The sequence below is a fragment of the Delphinus delphis genome, chromosome 7, assembly GCF_949987515.2.
Source record: "Delphinus delphis chromosome 7, mDelDel1.2, whole genome shotgun sequence".
NCBI lineage: Eukaryota > Metazoa > Chordata > Mammalia > Artiodactyla > Delphinidae > Delphinus > Delphinus delphis.
The window spans coordinates 28,028,392-28,047,089 of NC_082689.1; the positions used below are offsets into that span (position 1 = coordinate 28,028,392).

Here is an 18,698-nt window from a genome sequence, read left to right on the forward strand (position 1 = left end):
AATTCAGCATAAATTGTTATCTAATCACATATTGAGAATCTCTTTTTTAAAAAACAATGTATTTTCTTCTCTAGTACAAATCTAGTATATTCTGACTACAGAAAACTAGAAGAAGAAAAAAATGCTTCAAGGTGGGTGGAGTTAGGGATGGCTGGGGAAAACTCTCTTGCCAGTAATCCCACTACCACCATCAATATGCTAGTATGTTTGCTTTCTTTCTATACATGAATACATATATGCTTAGCTGGGATGTTTATAAATAAAAACTGTTCCTTATAATTAGCTTCATAACCTTTTTTTATTAGCAATATATCATATTTTCCCACATAGAATATTCTTATACAATTTGATTTTTAATGGCTGCAGAGTATCCCATAATATGGAATTACTTAACCAATCCCTATTGATGTGCATTTAAGACATTACAAGTTTTTCACTATTTTGATGAACTTCCCTATTGTGTGTGTATGTATGTATGTATATATATACATATATATGTATATATATATACACTTATAAATATGCATAATTATTATTTCCTTGGAATAAATTAACGAAAATGGAAATCGGTAGGTCAAAGGGCATGGACATTTATATGGTCTTTGATACTTTCTGCCACATTGTGTAAACCAGTACACCTGTTTTGGGAGACAATCTCCAACAGTATCTGAGAATATCAATTTCCCTACTTTCTTACCAATCTCAGGAATTATAAATCTTTGAAATGTACCTTCTTTAAAAACTAACTAAATAAAAACACATTCCATTTATTTTATTTATTTATACTTCTTTGATTATTACTAATGAGTAAAATGTATTTGCACACGTCTACTGGCCATTTGTATTAAATTGCTTTGTCACACCCCTTGCCCATTTTTCTATTATCATGGCTTACAGAAATTTAATAGTAAGTATACTAATATTTGGTCATATATAACTTTTTTGGACACCTAAAAGTTTTCATTTCTGTGTAACAAAAACTGTTTACCTTTTCCTTTCTAACATAACCCCAAAGGCAGAAGTTTTTGTTTTAAAATAAAGTGCATACACCAAACATGCAAGATATAAGGATCGAATTAAGTTATTCATTTAGTTCACTGGTCAATCTACAGAAGTTCACATCTTCTACAACAAAATATTGCCAGCTGTCTAACAGCAAACTAAAGGCCTAGAAGAACAAGTCTAAAAAGACCAATCATTGCAAGAAATGATCTCATGGCTCTTTGTTCCTACCGAAGAAGGCACTACCTTTGACTTTGCCCTCCTCAACCTCTGATACTGAAATGGGTTGCACTATTATTTTATCTATAATTCCCATATGTGCCTCCAAACATACACTCCAAAATAAGCCAATTAAGATAACAATGAAGTTAAATTTGGCATATGCTCACTGTTAACAATTTGAGTAAAAAGTATATATTAAAAACATAATATTGGCACCAAATATTCTCTGCAGAGTTAGAAAAACACACAGAAGAAGTAAAACACATGGTTCTTTCCTCAAGAATGTATATGAAAACCAGCAGAGATCAATTAAACATGGTCTCACATCTGTATGTCTTAAGATAGAAATGTTGACATAGACTTAAACTTACACAAGCATTCTAGCATACTGTAATCACTGTAAGTCTGTCTCCCCCGCTAGAGGACAGGAGCCTGACCTTGTTCTTCCTTCTTTCCTAGGGCCTAGCACAGTACCTGGCACCTAGGTGGTGCTCAGTAAGCATTTACTGAATGAATAAACAAACATAATGGAGAACTGTCAAGATCTATTTTACTGGGCATGGTACCCTATGTTTTATATAATGACTGATAAATCCTAAAATGGAATCTTTAGGAAACAAACATTAAAGGGAACATACAGCACTAGAAGGTAAAATAAATAAGAGCCCAAAGACAAATACTAAATCCAAAAAAACAGAGGCCACCCTCCCCCCCAAAAAAGAACTATATAAATACAGAAATAAAAGATACTATGTGATATATTATAGCAACAGGGTACACTTACCTGTTTGCAGATTCTGCACCAGGAATAGGTGAGAATTGTATGCTGATATCCAGGTACTGGAGAATCCAACTCCTTCAGGATTATCTGCACACAGCCTTGGCCATGGACAAAGCGTCGAATGTGATGCACCATGGGGGTATCACAGAACATGCTAGGACACTGATAGGAAGGCCTTTGACAAAAAGAAAGTCCTCACATTAACCACGAAACCGAGGAGCAGTGTATAGTGAATCCTGGCTAATCAGGACCACTGTAGAGAAAGTGCAGCATCCTGTCAAGAGTAAGGACGACTGGTGGATGATCTGCTCGGGGTACCACTCACCCTGCTCAGAGCCTGCAGCCTCACCCTGCTCACATCCTGCCTTCAACCACATCACAGTGATAGGTTCCACTTGTTAAGCACCTTCTATTTGCCAAGTATTTCTAAAACATCATCTCATTTTACCTATTAAAACTCCTGACATTTGTGGAGTTTGTTAATACCTATAAAGGGGGCTGGTAAAGATTAAACTACTTGTTCTTTGTCATATTAAGTGGCAGGTGATAGCTCTAAGACTTAAACTGAGGTCCTTAGCTTCTCTTGCCTCCCAGTTGAATCACTGTAAAAACAGACATCCGAAAAAAAAGTCTGTGGGATTGCAGGGCAATTAGATGGGCAAAGATCTGAGGAATGAACTGGAGAAGACATGCTGGGTTGAAATATGAAAGGATTACTTCTCTGTATAGTAAACCCTGGCATGTGGCATGAACAGGAAGGTCACACAACAGTGCTCCAACTCATGTTTATACTTAGGTTGAAATTCTGGGCATCAAAAAAGCATAAATGGAACATAAGGAGAAAATTGGTTCTTACCGGAAACAGTATCTCTCTAAAAATATTCCTAATGTAAGATCATTTTTTCCATAAAATTCCATTGTTACAATCCTAAAAGAAAAGATTTCTTAGAAACATATCATATGAATTACCACCCAGCAAAAGATATTTCATGAGACTCCAAACTGATACCTGTTAGATCTGCTTATAATACAGTATTAAAACAGGTACTATGCTTTTGTTGTTACAGAACAGGTTTTACCTCATCTGATAAAACAGGTTTGTACTAGCCACACTACAGCATCATATCCATTCCCAGTCCATTAGTATCCTATGAAACTATTTAATCAGGATGCACAAACTGTAATATTAAATGAGTAAAACTGATTTGAGTTAGGAAGAAGTAGAAGTTTCCTTTACAAAGCCGTAAGCCCAGTCAGTATAAAATGGGACTCCTGTCTCTGCTCTCTAGTCCACACCATTACTGAGCACAAAGAGCAGCAGCTCACATTCCTCCAGGAAAGCCAATTCTTAACTTTATACCCAACTTATAAATGCCCACAAATAAGAGAGTTCAGCTATACATACCCTGTCGAAACCCACATCTTATATCAAGCCTTGACCTAAACTCCCAGAGAAAATCCCCATGGGCTCACCCAGCCCCAAGTCAGACTGCTAGAGCTCTACTGATGCTGGAAGAATCCCTGATCTCACTGGTAGAAATAAGTGTTTCTGGTGTCCAAAATTAAAATACGGAACACATTTTGTCATGGAAAGTACTCCAAAAACAAGCAGTTATGTTCTTTAGTACTTTTAAAACTAAACTATGTAATAACTAGGCTTTTGTGACTATCACTGGAAATAAATTATAACATTATAAAATGTGTTTCTATCAATCTACTTCGAATTAAGTTTTAGAATAAAACTTAAGACAAAAGACTGACCGCTTTTATGAAAGCAATGCCTAAAGAAAACCTGCCTGATTTGTACATGTTATCAAAATGCTTAAATCTAGCTTTTATGTATCAACTTTCTCACTTTTATAACTACAAATTTCTCTTCCATCCCTCACATCCGTTTTCACTCTCACTAAAGGTACTTTCATTTACTTCTACCCATGAACAAATACAAATTTCATACGTAATTCACAAGTTCAAAAGTTCCATCAATTCACATATGACCAGCAGCATGCCATGCACCTAAAAACAGAGCCTAATGGCTGAATTGTTTTCAGACTTGCTGGAATTCTATCCTCAAGTACAATAGTGGGAGGGTGCGGGGGGGTGGGCAAGGAATCCTACCACGGACTGACACAGGCACTGGGAGCGTTGCTGGACTGGGCAGAAGAGCTGCTGAAGAGCACGCACAGTCTCTGGTGGTTGGCAGGGTTCAGACAGTCCACCTGGAAGAGAAGGAACATCCAGATGAGCACCGCAAGTCATAACGCACTCCAACCCCAGGCCTGGCTCCAACATCCAACACACTCCACTCGATCTGTAAAGCCTCCGTCATCACTACAGGGGTTTCAGTGAAGATTCAAAACTACAAGACACTAAATATAAGGAAGAAGAGCAGTTAGTTTTTGAGGTAAAACAATCCAAAAAGTTTAAGTGAAACGTAAAAATACCAATAGATGTCTAAATAGCTTGTTTTCTTAAATACTCTTATTTTTACAAAACTACATTAAATTATCTTGGAAGTAAATAGTTAATTAAATATGAAATAGTCTGAATTGATAGCTGGATATAACATCAACCTGTGATACACAGAAATCTAAATCCTGAGGTATTTATTTATTTGTACTTTATACCTGTTTTTGATCATAACAAAGGTAACACCTGTCTCTGCTGAAATTCAAACAGTACAGAGGTATATGAAGAAGTTCATGAAGTACTTAAAGCCTCTCCTCCTTTGATGCTGCCCTACCTCCCAAATTGACAAATTTGACTGTATGTTTAAAAACCATGTACTTTCGCTAGCTCATAAACATAAACACACAAAAACACTCACTTAAGTATACACAGGTGATTTTGGTTTTTTACAAAAATGGTTTGATGCTACATATATTAAAACACAATTTGCTTTTTCTTTTTTTTTTTTTTGTGGTGCGCGGGCCTCTCACTGTTGTGGCCTCTCCTGTAAGGAGCACAGGCTCCGGACGCGCAGGCCCAGTGGCCATGGCATGCGGGATCCTCCCGGACCGGTGCACGAACCCGTGTCCCCTGCATCGGCAGGCGGACTCCCAACCACTGCGCCACCAGGAAAGCCCCAATTTGCTTTTTAACACTAGAAAATATATCATGGGTTCTCTCTGGGTCATTAAACGAGATCCAACTCATCCTTTTAATAGCAAACAATTAGAAATAATGCTTCAGTAAACACCCTTGTACATATATTATAATAAAATGTAAGCATCCTTATACCAAACGCTTACTTATCTGCAGAAATAAGTTATAAAAGATGGGAATCCTAAATCAAAAATATATATGTACTCATGTAAATTTAAAAGACCACCCTATCACTTTTAATAAGTTTACATAAATGTATATGAACATAAATTTATTTAGTTTATTATAAGTATTTTTCCATACCTCATTAGCCATGTCTCTTATCACATTCTTTTTTGCCAATTTCATGTATTAAAAACGGTGTACCATTATTAATCATTCCCAGACTTGTGAAAGCAAACATCTTTTTGTTTTATTAAAAAACTGTATTTCCTCATCTAGAGATAAATTTGTTCATTAGTTTTATTACCACCATTATCAATAATGTATCCATGAATAAAGCTTCCTTATTTTTTTAAAACACATCCGTTTCCTACAATAAACTTCCAACCCTTACTGTCCTGCTCACTGCCATTAAAAGGATCAAGGACACATCACACTAAACCCGAGTCATCATGCCAGAAATTTTAAGCAGCTCCACGACACCGCCCTACCTCAGAGCTCCTCCTGAGTTTACTGTGAACTTAGCCTGAAACCCTCAAAATCCAGTTTCATTACATTACACTCCTATTTCATACATTTTAAAGCAACACATAAGCTGAAAGACCTAGACAAAAAAAGCATAAAGGAAATATTTAATAAATCTGCATGCAATTTGTCATATTTGATTATTTTTACCCTGCCATAGCAGAGATTTTCAACACATTTTTTTTAAAGACATGTATGTTACGTAGATTTATTTATTTATTTGGCCGCACCTCAAGGCATGTGAGATCTTAAGTTACCCAACCAGGGATAGAACCTGCGCCCCCTGCAGTGGGAGCACGAAGTCTTAACCACTGGACAGCCAGGAAAGTCCCCAACACATTTTAAATTTACACAAGCACACAAAGTGGACTTGCTCACCTTTGTTGACCACACTGCATCACTTGTAATCAACCCTTTCTCTTCGTCACCTTCACTTTTGCTTCCGGATTTGCCACTTGAAGTACCTGATGCATCCTTAGAATAAGCGAAAGGGTCTGAATTTTTTTGCTGAATTCTTCCTCCTCTGGCCCGATAATCGGCCAGCATTCTCCCCAGGCTCTGGCTATCACCCAGGTGCTCGGCAATTCTGGTGCTCACTAGCTCGTGTGAGGGCAGGACTTGAATAGACTTGGCCTGAACACTTCCATTCATGCCCTGAAGGCCAGAGAGATCCCTGAGCATCTGTTTCTTCCGCCTGCTCTCCATTTCTTTGAACTCTTTATTGAGGAGAGGAGACCAGTAAACCTGCTCCGCAAAATAATCTCGGGTAGAGCATCTCATCCCCTTTTCAGTTAAAAGGAAGGGCTCCCTGAATGTGATTACTGGGGAGATACAGAGGATCACATCTTTCAATTCCTGTTTAAAGGTCAAAGAATAAGTCTTTCGTTTATCTTCAGAGGAGGTAACTTCCTCAGTAATATACAGGCCAGTGTCATCCTGTAGAGGGTCTCTAAAGGCTCTCATCTGGCTTTTGGGATCCTGTAGCTCCTCTGCTTGCTGCAAAGCCTCTGGCTGCTCACTGCCTATGGCATCCTGTTGGTCATCTATATGGAGCGGCAGCAATGATTCCGGTACCGATGGAAAGAGAGCACAGGGGGCACCTGCTGGGCAAGCTGCTGTGGCATGCTCTTGATGCTTCGAAGAGGCAACATCCTGTGGCACACTTTTAGTTTCCTGATCACCCTTCTCAAACAGAATCCTTGATTCTAGCAAACTGCTATCATCAGAGGGCAGAAAGTCCGGAGGGAAGTCAGGCTCCCGGGGGAGGGGACTTCCGCTGAACGGCTCTTGTGCAGCCCCTTCATCCTCCTGTCCCTCAATCAGAGAATGGAAGGAGGGGTTTGGTGTTAATGTAGGAGGCATAGCAAATTCATCCATGAGGAAGGAGATTTCTAGTTGAGAATGATAAGCTACACAGATCATAAATATTAGGATCTCCTTAACTCGAGCCAGCTCGTAATCAGAGCCTCCTCTAAGCTTGATTGTACAGCCCAAGTGCTGTGGACAGCCTTCAAAAAACATCAGTGTTTTGGTTTGTTCTACAAATAAACAAACACAAGGTTAAGAAGGCTTAGGTGGCAATCCAGAAGTCCAGACAGAATTCACCATCTTAACATCTACCAGAGAAAAACCCTTAAGTAAAACAACAGTTGCCTGTCCTCATTTAACCACTGCTAATAGCTATTTCCTACTAAGTCACCCTTGTAGTACTGATGAATTTACTCATGTCCTCAGGTCCCCAATTCCAGGTAAATCTATACTAGAGATCACTCACCATTAGGCAACTGAAACATCTGCATGTAAAATTTGTGACAGGTGCCCAGGTGAGGTTTTGTAAGCAGCTGGTCCATCGACATCACCAAATCACCTTGGGTCATCCGACTGATTCGTTCTAAAACTTGCTAGAACACAGAACAACATTATATTACAAAATTTGACAGAGAAGAATAAAATTCTTAGAAAATTTAATATGAAAAAATAATAGGAACATATGAAAATGCCCTCGCAATGAATTTCCTTGATTTTAATAATTAAATGACTTTTACTGACTCTAGATTAGTCTACACTTAGAAATCAATATAAGCCTACTAAAATAAACCATACTCATATTAATGACATTATCAAAACACATTTAAGCATCATGCACTGGCAAAAGGTACTGATTCAGGAGCGGAGGGTGGGAAGCTTCCAGGAGGGTGGGAAACCTCCAGAACTGACCTCTATTCTGAAGAGGGTAACTTTTCAAGGGAGAGAACATTTTCTACTACAAAATGAAGTCTCCACAAATACTACTTATTAACTAATGTCTATTACACCTTTGGTCTTGTAGAACCTATGATGAGCATTATATAACTCGTATGAGTGCTATATGAATCGTACTTTCTTCCAGCCTGAGTTCCTCCAGTCTTATAAATAATGAAATCACTGCCATGCCTGTCCTACTTTCAATATATATGGCACAGCAAAGAAATAAATAATTAAAGATCCCTGCATATCTACCACACATGCATATAAATTTACAAGCCGTGATTATTTTTAAATGATATAAAAATAGAAAAATAAGAACACTCACTGATTTTACATTAATGACCAAAGTAATGCCATGTTCCAGTAACATATCCTGGGCAATTCGAGATACCGTTTTCTCAACTAAAACCAATGTGGGCCGAACATCAACTATTCGCTGAACGTAGTTCTTCAAGAATTCCCTTTCCTAAGTAAGATAAATCAAAAATATTATGTGTGGTACAATTCAAGATCTAGACATGTAAAAATATCAGGATAGTTTGACTATTAATATCAAACTCAGCCTAAGTTTTCTTTGCCCACAAACCACTACTAATAAATATTTCCTACTAAGTAAACACTGCAGTACTGATGTGTTAACTCATTTCTCAGGTCGCCAATCTCAGGTGAAACTATGCTAAAGATCACTTACCATTGCTATAAGCAAATTAACTCAAACACAACCAAGAATATTTTTCATCACTCTAATCTGCCGATTATGCTGAAAAGAGTTTCAGGAGAAATTTCATTCTCCAACTCACTACCTTTACTTTGAAGGATTTTGAATTCTTAATAACCTATGACATAAAAGCCAAGAATCCAATTAGCTAGCTCTCAAAGGTTATAAATAAATAAAAACCCTAACCCTAAATGAAGGCAATTTCTAAACACTTTTAATATAGTTATGAATTCCCCCTTTTACATTCTGAAACTAACCAGAATATCTCTTCTTTTGGGTATCTGAATAAATAACTCTCTAACAGATGCTATTTCAGCTACTTCCTAATTTCAATCTCCGAACAGATAATATTCTATCTAGAACAGCTATAGTTAAAAATTAAATCATTTTTAATACAATTTCATGACAAAGGCTTACTTTCAAAGCAAATGAATATTGTAAATAACAACCAGAGTTAAAACAATATAATTCATTAATTGTTTCATAAAATTTCTGGGCTCAGAGAGGTGACAATGGAATGCGGGAGCACGTCTGTCACTTCTGCTCCCTATGCCCAGTGCTTTCTGAGTAAGACCGTATTCATGGTCAGTGCCACCAGCAATGGACGAGCCTATCCCCTGCAATGAACCTGCCCTGTTAGATGGAGTATATTTCTTCTCACCCTTCTCTGTTTTACTGATAGAAATTGTACATTTTCAAATTCTCCCATTATTAACAAAATGGAATTTTTTTCCTTGAAACGTGTTAATTTCCTTCTCTGCTTAATAAATTGTTATTTAATGACATTTTAAATGATTTTATTTGTGCAGCTCTAATAAAGAATAACTAAAATAGGGCTTCCCTGGTGGCGCAGTGGTTGAGAGTCCGCCTGCCGATGCAGGGGACACGGTTTCGTGCCCCTGTCCGGGAAGATCCCACATGCCACGGAGCGGCTGAGCCCGTAAGCCACGGCCGCTGAGCCTGCGCGTCCAGAGCCTGTGCTCCGCAACAGGAGAAGCCACAACAGTGAGAGGCCCAAGTACCGCAAAAAAAAAAAAAAAAAAAAAAAGAATAACTAAAATAAGTTGATTTTTTTTTAAGTTTCTGGCCTCTGATATAGGGATAGCAAATACATTTCCTCTCAGTTCCAGCTCCAGTCAACTATTATGATTATACATGAAGCACCATGCTAAAAAGGGGTCCTGAGAGAGGCTCAGCAAGGAAAGAGTATCAGAAGGTAGGCCAGGAACACAATGGAGCAGTGGCAGACCAACAGATCTTGAGGGCTGACCTTGAGAAGACAGTATGGCACCACAGGCTAATGATCTCTTTGCCCACTGTTTCTCATCCTCCTTTTTTATTTACCTTTCAGCTTGTTCTTTGATTGGTTATTCCACAATGAGTGGACCAAAAAAAAAAGGATTAAAAAAAAAAGTCATATCAATTGATACTTTCTATCAATTCAAACTAAAAACTTTAATAGGTCACTTAAAGATATAATAAACTATGTTTTATAGCACTGATGAACCAGATGCTTTACATTATATGAATTAAATTTAATGTTTACTAATATACATTGCCCAGAGCATACTTCTCTAACATAAAGTTTTTAGTCTGTTAACCTGGTTGTAAGGATGGAGTTAAAATAAAGCAGATAAACTTAAGTATAACCTTTTTGTAACTAAGTATCTATGGATTCTGATTACTAGTTCATCAACTCCAAGACATGAAATTGTACACATTTTAACATCTCTGCAATTAGGATGCATCTTGCAATCCATGTGGTTGTGATCTAAACCTAGAAAAGTCTTTCACTGACACCTTCAGTGAGATCCAGAAAAGTCCCAGCATCACAGTACCTTAGATTCCACGAACGATAATTGTGTTTCCCCTTTTTCCTTATTTTAGTTGTCACTGAAAAGTCATAGTAAATAAGAGCTAGAAGGAATGGTATAAATCTAGCTGAAACCCCTCACTTTTACTGATACATAGCTGAATTCCAAAAAGAAAACAGTCCTAGTTAACAGAGTTCCTTAAGCAATAGAGCAGAGTTTCATGACCCGTGGTGCCTTTCACCACAATTAAGTTTTTTCTGTTGCTGTCTATGAATTCAGAACAAAAGTGATTGCTCTTACCACTCTTGAGAAAATGTACCTATCACCTATGAATTTTCAAGCAATGCTTTTCCTAAATGTTTCTGGAACTGAATGTGTTTCTGCTATAATAGGAATACACATTCCTGAAAACTTCGCATTTTGAACAACTACAAATTAATTAATAGCATTTATGGGAGAAAAGAGGTTGGGGCAGACAACTTAAAACCTATGTAACTTCATATTCAGAGCACTAACAAGAATAAAAATTGGTACCTTGACAGAGAACTTGGGACAGCCCAGACAGGCAGCTCAGTGTAGCTGGAGGTGGCCTCAAGGGAAATTTAAAATGTACAAAAGCAAGTGCAACAGTACAATTGGAAATGGAACTCTGAACAGTGAACGCCTAAGAGCCATCCAGGACCAGGGGTTGCATCTCTCTAGGGAGAGAACTCTTCGAAGAGGAGCTCACTTCTAATTTCTTAAAATAGAACTAAAAGGGTTCCTGCCTTTATAGGAGCTGAGCTGAGGCTGATTTTCTTTCCAGTTGAGGGTTATAATCCTACCACAGTTATTCTGGGCCTCCTCACTTAAGCAAAACCAGACAGAAACTGACACAACTTCCATAGGATGTTATTGTCTTTTACCAACTGTGTGTAAGCTACTCAGTGTTCTAGAAACACGTGTTTTAGTAGAACAGACCGTATTAAAAAATCAGGTATTATCATTGTGAACCTGATAAAGTTAGAGAAATCCTTAAAGTAAATCCATGACCCAGATGGGAAGGAAAAACAGGATTTGGATTGTCACATTTTCTTCATATATTCCCAAAAAGTCATGTGTTGCCTTTAACACTTTGAAACTAAAACTAGTGACAGAGGTTTTGGTAAGCTTCTAAAGTGTGATACATAAAAGCACCTTTTATAATAAATTTTTTAAATGAAACAACAGCAATTAAGTTTGTCTGTCAAATTTAAGCAGCTGGAATGCGTTATAAGAGCTGGCAAGCATCATAGTACACAAACATCCCTCCAGATTACTGTTTCAGTAAGTTCTTACCTGAAGCACAATAGGATCGATGCAAGTAAATTTAGTTTCTTCTCTGTAGAGATACTCAATGGAACACTTCAACAGAAGAATTTTGGGGTTTTTAATAGAAGAATTCATCTAAAAAATAAATGAACAGTTTGTTAAAACTCTGAAGTTTGCACCTTATAGTCCTCCTTTAAGCACAACTTTAAATTCACACTGTTCATAATTCCTCTTAAATAGATGATCTCATTACATTCATATTAAAATACTCTCATTTAGTTCTTCTGTGGTATTCTCTTACTTTTTTTCAAAGCAAATTAGTAGTTTAGGGCTATGCAAAATTCTTCAAAAATTGGCTTCTTTTCTACTAATGCTATTTTACCTAATCTTCTATACTCTTAACTATTTTTTTTTTTAATTTCTAATGTTGCAAGAAAAGCTATCCAGCCCTGGGTAGGGCAGAGAGGGGCTTAAAGACAGTCTACTCCACAAACTCCCACAAATCAGCAACTCTGAAGGCAGAATTTAACTTTTCTGAAATTCAAGAAGGGTAGATGAGGGAGAAAAGATTTAAAACACCTGCTGAATATATTTTTAATGGAATAAATTTCCAAACAGTCATAAATTTGCAAGCCAAATTGGGTAATAAGAAGTTAAAACAGAAAACCTCAAAGCATATCCTGAAGCAGTGACTCAAATAATATATCCTAACCATGCAGCTAAAGCCACAAGCAGAACAGCCAGGGTCTTGCAATCGAAGTTTCCGACTGACCAAGCTTATCAGGGCCAAACCGGTAAATGGTCCTGAAAACAGTGACTCATCAGCTGGGAAACTACATTCAGGGCTCTTTTAGCAACTACAAATTAAAGACTACCTCTAAATATGGTCAGTGGAGCAAGACAGTCATTCATGCATATGTGTCTACCACACCCACATAACAGTTTTTAATTCCGGAGATGAGCACAACATACCTACCTCTGAATTCAACAAAGACCATTTAATTTGATTTAAAGTACTACTTTGGGGACTTCCCTGGTGGTCCAGTGGCAAAGAATCCACCTTGCAATACAGGGAACTTGATCCCTGGTCAGGGAACTAAGATCCCACGTGCCGCAAGGCAACTAAGCCCGCGCGCCACAACTACTCAGTTTGCTGCCTCAACTGGAGCCCGAGTGCCGCAAACTACAGAGCCCATATGCTCTGGAGCCCATGCACCACAACTGGAGAAGAGAAAACCTGCACGACACAACAAAGATCCCGTGTGCTGCAACTAAGACCCGACACAGCCAAAAATAAAAAAAAACTTTTTTAAAAAATATAAATAAAATAAAAAATAAATAAATCTTTAAAAAAATAAAGTACTACTTTGATGGGTAAAATGTTTTAATAAGACTCTATGTAGAAATATGAACTCTGGATCATTGCTATAATATCAAATCCAAACATACTTTTATTTCTCTTTGGTCACTAACAACTTTCAGGAGGCTTAATGACTTACAAAAAAAAATTATTAGACTCTGCTTAGAAAAGAGTGAAAACAGGACTGCAGTTTCTCCATCTAGTTGTTCAGGCTTGAGATCTGCCTGAGGTCTCACTGTAACCAAATCAGGTGGTGCCAGGGTGTCTCTATGTTTAATAAGTTCCCTTAGTGATTCTGAAGCACAGCAAGGTTTGAGAACACTGTACAGATCAATGGTTTCTCAAAATGTGAGAACCCATAAACGACACTGGAAACACCCAGAGTGCCTCCATTAAAAGCAGTCCCAGCCAAATGTGAATTGGGGCAGCCACTATGGAAAGCAGTATGGAGGTTCCTTAAAAAACTAAAAACAGAGTTAGCACATGACCCGCAATCCCACTCCTGAGGATACTTCCAGAGAAAACTCTAATTTGAAAAGATACATGCACCCCAATGTTCATAGCAGCACTATTTACAATAGCCAAGACACAGAAGCAAACTAAACGTCTATTGACAGATGAATGGATAAAGAAAATGTGGTACATATATACACAATGGAGTACTACTCAGCCATAAAAAGGAATGAAATAATGCCATTTGCAACAACGAGGATGGATCTAGAGATTGTCATACTAAGTGAAGTCAGACAGAGAAAGACAAATATTACATAATATCACTCATATGTGGAATCTAAAATATGACACAAATGAACTTATATACAAAACAGAAACAGGCTCACAGACATAGAAAACAAACTTATGGTTACCAAAGGGGAAAGTAGTGCAGGGAGGGATAAATTGGGAGTTTGGGAATGGTAGATGCAAGCCACTGTGTATAAAATAAACAAACAACAAGGTCCTACTGTACAGCACAGGGAACTATATTCAATATCCTGTAATAAACTATAATGGAAAAGAATATGAAAAAAATATATATATGTGTATAAAAAACTGAATCACTTTGCTGTACACTGGAAACTAACATAACATTGTAAATTAACTAAACTTCCTTAAAAAAAATTTTTTAAGTAGTCCCACCCTTCCCGTACTCACCCCCCAATTCCCACCCCGCTAAACCTACTGAATGAGAATTTCCAGGGTTTGGACTTGGGGATCTACATTTTTAACAAGGTCCACAGGTGATCCTGATGCACACTACACTTCGCTAATCAGTAGCCTTCAGAATAAAGTGAGATACAAAGCCTCTGCCTGCTTCCTCGAGCCCCATCTCCTGCCATTTCCCATCTTGCACCTTAGGATCTCAGAGTTTCCTTAGTCCACCAGGTTATTTCACCCTACTCTCTGTGCTAGTGCTAGAAAGAGCCTCAAGGTTGAAGGTAGAGATAAAAGGGGAGAAGGATAACAGAATTCCAGTGATAATTCTGAGCTCAGCCCTATGAGGAAGAACAAAGTTGTCAAATGGTAGGCCTCTGGAAGGACTCCAGTCTGTTAGAAAGTCCTGTCTCCCTGAGATGCGGTGGGATGAAGGGAGAAATGATATCAGTGTCCTGTCAGCCTGCTGGTTGGGAAGCCTTCTTCTGTCTGATGAGTTCCCACTGTACAAGTCCCAGTCATCATCGGCTCTGGGAGACTCTCCCTCAACCCCCAAAATTTCACCCCTATGGGACACACTGCTAGTCACCCCTCAATGTCCAATCTCCTTTTCTTCCATGATTAAGGTACCCCCAGCTTGTTAGCTTGGCACACAGTCATAGTTTGCTGAACTTCACTGTTGAACTGAATCACATTACCTTTTTATGTGCAATATTCTTGGTACAAACAAACCCATTGACAACCACAGAATCAAACTTCTTTCCACCTGGGATCTAATGAAACAATTAAGAAAACAACAAAATTCAATGATACATCCTTAGAATCCAGTCAAATGAATTCTATTATTTATTATTTATTTCCAAATAAGTACAAAAAGTTCCAGGATGCATTTCTTCCTTTCAACCAATAATCAAAGGTCTCTTAGCATGATCATCAACACTCTAACATACTACCTGGTACTTGATGCCAGATGTCAATTAAGACCACTATTAAGTTACATATCATAGGCAAAAAATACAGGCAAAACTCCACTACACTCTAAATAAAGCAATTACCCACTGCTTTTACTCAGAACACTGACAGTAATCTGTAGGAAGAGGACTTCTCATAGATGACACATCAAGAAGAGGAAGCACGAAAGTTTGGGTTCCCAACTCATTGCAAGCCCAACTTACCCCCCACCCCCATTCACCTCTCACTTCCTAACAGTGGCTTCTATGACCCTTAAGTGCACTGCTAACAAATAGAGCAGGCAGAAAAACTTCCCCCTCCTCACCTAGCACCCCTCCTGGTAATGACCCTTTCAGATTACCATTAAGAGACAAATTATTATCAGGCCCATCTCATCAATTCCTAGCATTAGGAAAGCATTAGCAGAGCTCACTTTTTTGATGTGGACAAACTGGCGGACATCCATGTCATCATCCCGGTTCTTGACATCAGGTCGGACTGTCTGAACAACCTGGCAGACTAGTGATACAATGATGTCCCTCCAAGATGGTGACAATGACTCACTATGGAGCAACTGCTGAAGTAGTGCCATCATGTGGTTGTGATTAGCTGAGCTACAAAAATGTTACAGGAAAGAAGTCTGCATAGTTAATACTGCCAGAGACAACAGTTTTGAAGATACAACACAGTCTACAAAGAAATAAGCACACTAATTATGGCTCACAGATGAGATTTTCTTGGTCAATTTTATTCTTTCTGCATATCTGCACCTTAATGATTTTTCACATAAAGAAAATCTGTGAATATTCTCAACTAAGATGACCCATTTAATTTGATTAAACTTTAACACATAAATGACAATGGGGACAGACAAGGACAATTTAGGACACTTTGTTTTATAAGAAATTTCATCAGAACAGGCTTTATTTCCTAAGTAATGTTAGTATTTTTGACTTTCTAAGGAAGAACTATGCACATGCCTATCAAGTCATTGAAGATAATAAAAATGGAGAATTAAAATTAAAAAGCTCACTGCCTTACAGCAACCTCTCCATGGCTTGTTTCTCTCCATTCTCCTCCCTCAGCAGCTCCAGGTTGTTATGATGCCAACCCAAAGGTGTGAAAGGCAGCTCTTTGGATTTTTCCTCAACTCGACGGTTAAATAAGGATTCTAAGTGTAAAATAAGAAATTATACTTCATTGTCATGTTTTATACCATCTACTCGTAGATTTAGAAATTGCCAACTTAACGTTTTTACATTTTTTAAGTTAGCCAATTCAATTGTTGGTGTAAAAAAAGCAAGGACATGTTTAAATTCGTAAATAAAAAAATGAACTCTGAGTTAGATCATCAATATTCTCAACAGACAAAATCAGAGACAGAAGTGTGAAAAGTAAATTTACATAAGCAACCAGGACTCTCAAGAAAATAATTATAAATACAGCTTCTGAAAAGCAAATGAGATTTTTTTTACACTCTTTTTATTTATTTGGGGACATTAACAAAACGAGGTGGTTTATTTTTCCTATAAAATCACAAACTGAAAACTGCATTTAATAGAAGTCGGAATGCAAGCAGAACACGTGATAGTGTGGGTGCTGAACTTTAAAGAGAAAAGCTCAGCCCTTATATGTCTGAACCAGTACATGACAGTATAGAAAGTCTACTCAGACAATCCTTTTAGTGTTTCTTTTTCAATACAGGAACAAAAGGCTTTCTTTTTAATTGGCAAAACTTTTACAAGTCAGACCTAAAAATTAACTGTAAAGAAACTAAAACACGGTAAATAACAATTTATGTAAAATTTTGTTAATGGATCGAGACCAAAAAAATAATAGATAATACTACATGCTTTGCAAAAAAAGATGCTCACTAAATGTTGAAAAATGTGATTGAATAAATGGAAAGAAAAGAGGTGAGAAATGCTTACAAAAATTGTCAAATCTTTCCCCTCTTAAAGCAAACTAAACAAACAAAAAAACTTTCAACTAAACATTCCAGCAGCTTACACAGTAAAGCAAGTGTCCATGACAAGTGAAGTACAAAAATGGCACATTTCAATTATTTAAACCCCTGGTCTATAAACATCTAGTTGAATCAGATGCTTGGAGGTGGATTTAGAAACACTGCTAAGTTATGACAGCTGCAAGTGGCTGCCTTTGTACCAGTTTGCCCTACCTTCTCTCTTTTATGTGAAACCCTCCCATTATCTGAGGCCTAAGCTGTAGAGTGTTATGGACCAATTAAGTGTGTCTTCACTCCACAGCAAGCTAAGTAGGGTCACGGTTAGAAAAGGCTTGTACTTTCTCTTGTCTCCAGGGAAATGATCAGCAGAATTAGTTCTTTATCTCTTTATCTCTTCTGTCCACTTGTCTTCCCAACTCCCCAGGGCAAGCAGCATCCTCAATTGGATGAGATCTGCCTGTAGGCTTTTTGATAAGCTTGACAATCACTGATGATACGTATATCAATACTTAATACTATACTCATGATATAGGAAAGCATAAGCTATTCATGCCTTTAAATGAATAAAATTCAAAATCTATTTAAAAGCTTTTAAACAATTACTTTTCAGATCAGAGACCTTCTTTCAAACCAAGTCCAAGTTTACATTTTTGGTTCTCAACACTCTCAAAGTTACTACACATATTAAAACCTGTGTTCCCATGATACTAAAATAATCAAATACATTGTCAGTACCTAGTCTGCACCTATCAATGTGCTAAGCCTCAAGTATATCCCCATGAACAAAGAGACACCATACCATGTATAGCTTTTGATAAAATTACCTTTGATGAAGGCGTCACTTATTGAGAGCTGTTGTCCTCCGTTGTCAGAAATCAAATACTCTGCATAGCAGGGAGAGAGGAGAGAGAGGAGGAAGGAAAGGAGAAGCTTATGACTATAACATGCCAGCATAATTATACAGAAAACACACCCACACACGAAGTATTACCCATACTAAACCCATCAGTACACAGCCAAGTCACGAAAACTTTGGGCTAAAATGATGCTTTATAACTTGTTCTGCACACTTCATACTAAACTTGGTAGACTTAAATTAATAACTCAACAGAACCTTGAAACAGTAATGACAGATAATCTGTAACATATCATTTTTTCCTTATCAAAACTGAACTTGTTTATGAAAACTGAGATTGTCAGTAATTTTCATGACAAGCCTAAAAAGTTACTTTTTCTCATGTACAACTGTATTATTTAACAAACAATGAGTTCAGATAGAGAAGCCACCTCATAACACAATATAAGGTGGGGTTTTTTAAATTTCAGAATATAAGCTATAAAATAAATTAATACAAAAGTGACAATGGCAGGGAATAAAGATGTAACTCGTAAGGATTTATATT

The 18,698-nt window shown here is 37.5% G+C and overlaps 2 protein-coding genes across 2 annotated transcripts in view; both read right to left on the reverse strand.

Moving 5' to 3' along the window:
- The window catches only part of LOC132428398 (1-phosphatidylinositol 3-phosphate 5-kinase), a 40,550-nt gene extending 24,492 nt beyond the window's left edge, over positions 1-16,058 (reverse strand). The window contains exons 1-9 of the mRNA XM_060016198.2: positions 15,763-16,058; positions 15,077-15,151; positions 11,894-12,001; positions 8,370-8,510; positions 7,572-7,698; positions 6,176-7,335; positions 4,124-4,224; positions 2,862-2,933; positions 2,009-2,180 (exon numbers count right to left, since the gene is read on the reverse strand). Coding sequence (XP_059872181.2) covers positions 2,009-2,180; positions 2,862-2,933; positions 4,124-4,224; positions 6,176-7,335; positions 7,572-7,698; positions 8,370-8,510; positions 11,894-12,001; positions 15,077-15,151; positions 15,763-15,924 — 2,118 coding nt within the window. The 5' untranslated portion in view covers positions 15,925-16,058. The remainder of the gene's footprint in view (positions 1-2,008; positions 2,181-2,861; positions 2,934-4,123; positions 4,225-6,175; positions 7,336-7,571; positions 7,699-8,369; positions 8,511-11,893; positions 12,002-15,076; positions 15,152-15,762) is intronic.
- A 222-nt stretch (positions 16,059-16,280) lies between these two features.
- Positions 16,281-18,698, reverse strand: part of LOC138413842 (1-phosphatidylinositol 3-phosphate 5-kinase-like) — a 37,259-nt gene continuing 34,841 nt past the window's right edge. The window contains exons 14-15 of the mRNA XM_069540839.1: positions 18,120-18,179; positions 16,281-16,500 (exon numbers count right to left, since the gene is read on the reverse strand). Coding sequence (XP_069396940.1) covers positions 16,367-16,500; positions 18,120-18,179 — 194 coding nt within the window. The 3' untranslated portion in view covers positions 16,281-16,366. The remainder of the gene's footprint in view (positions 16,501-18,119; positions 18,180-18,698) is intronic.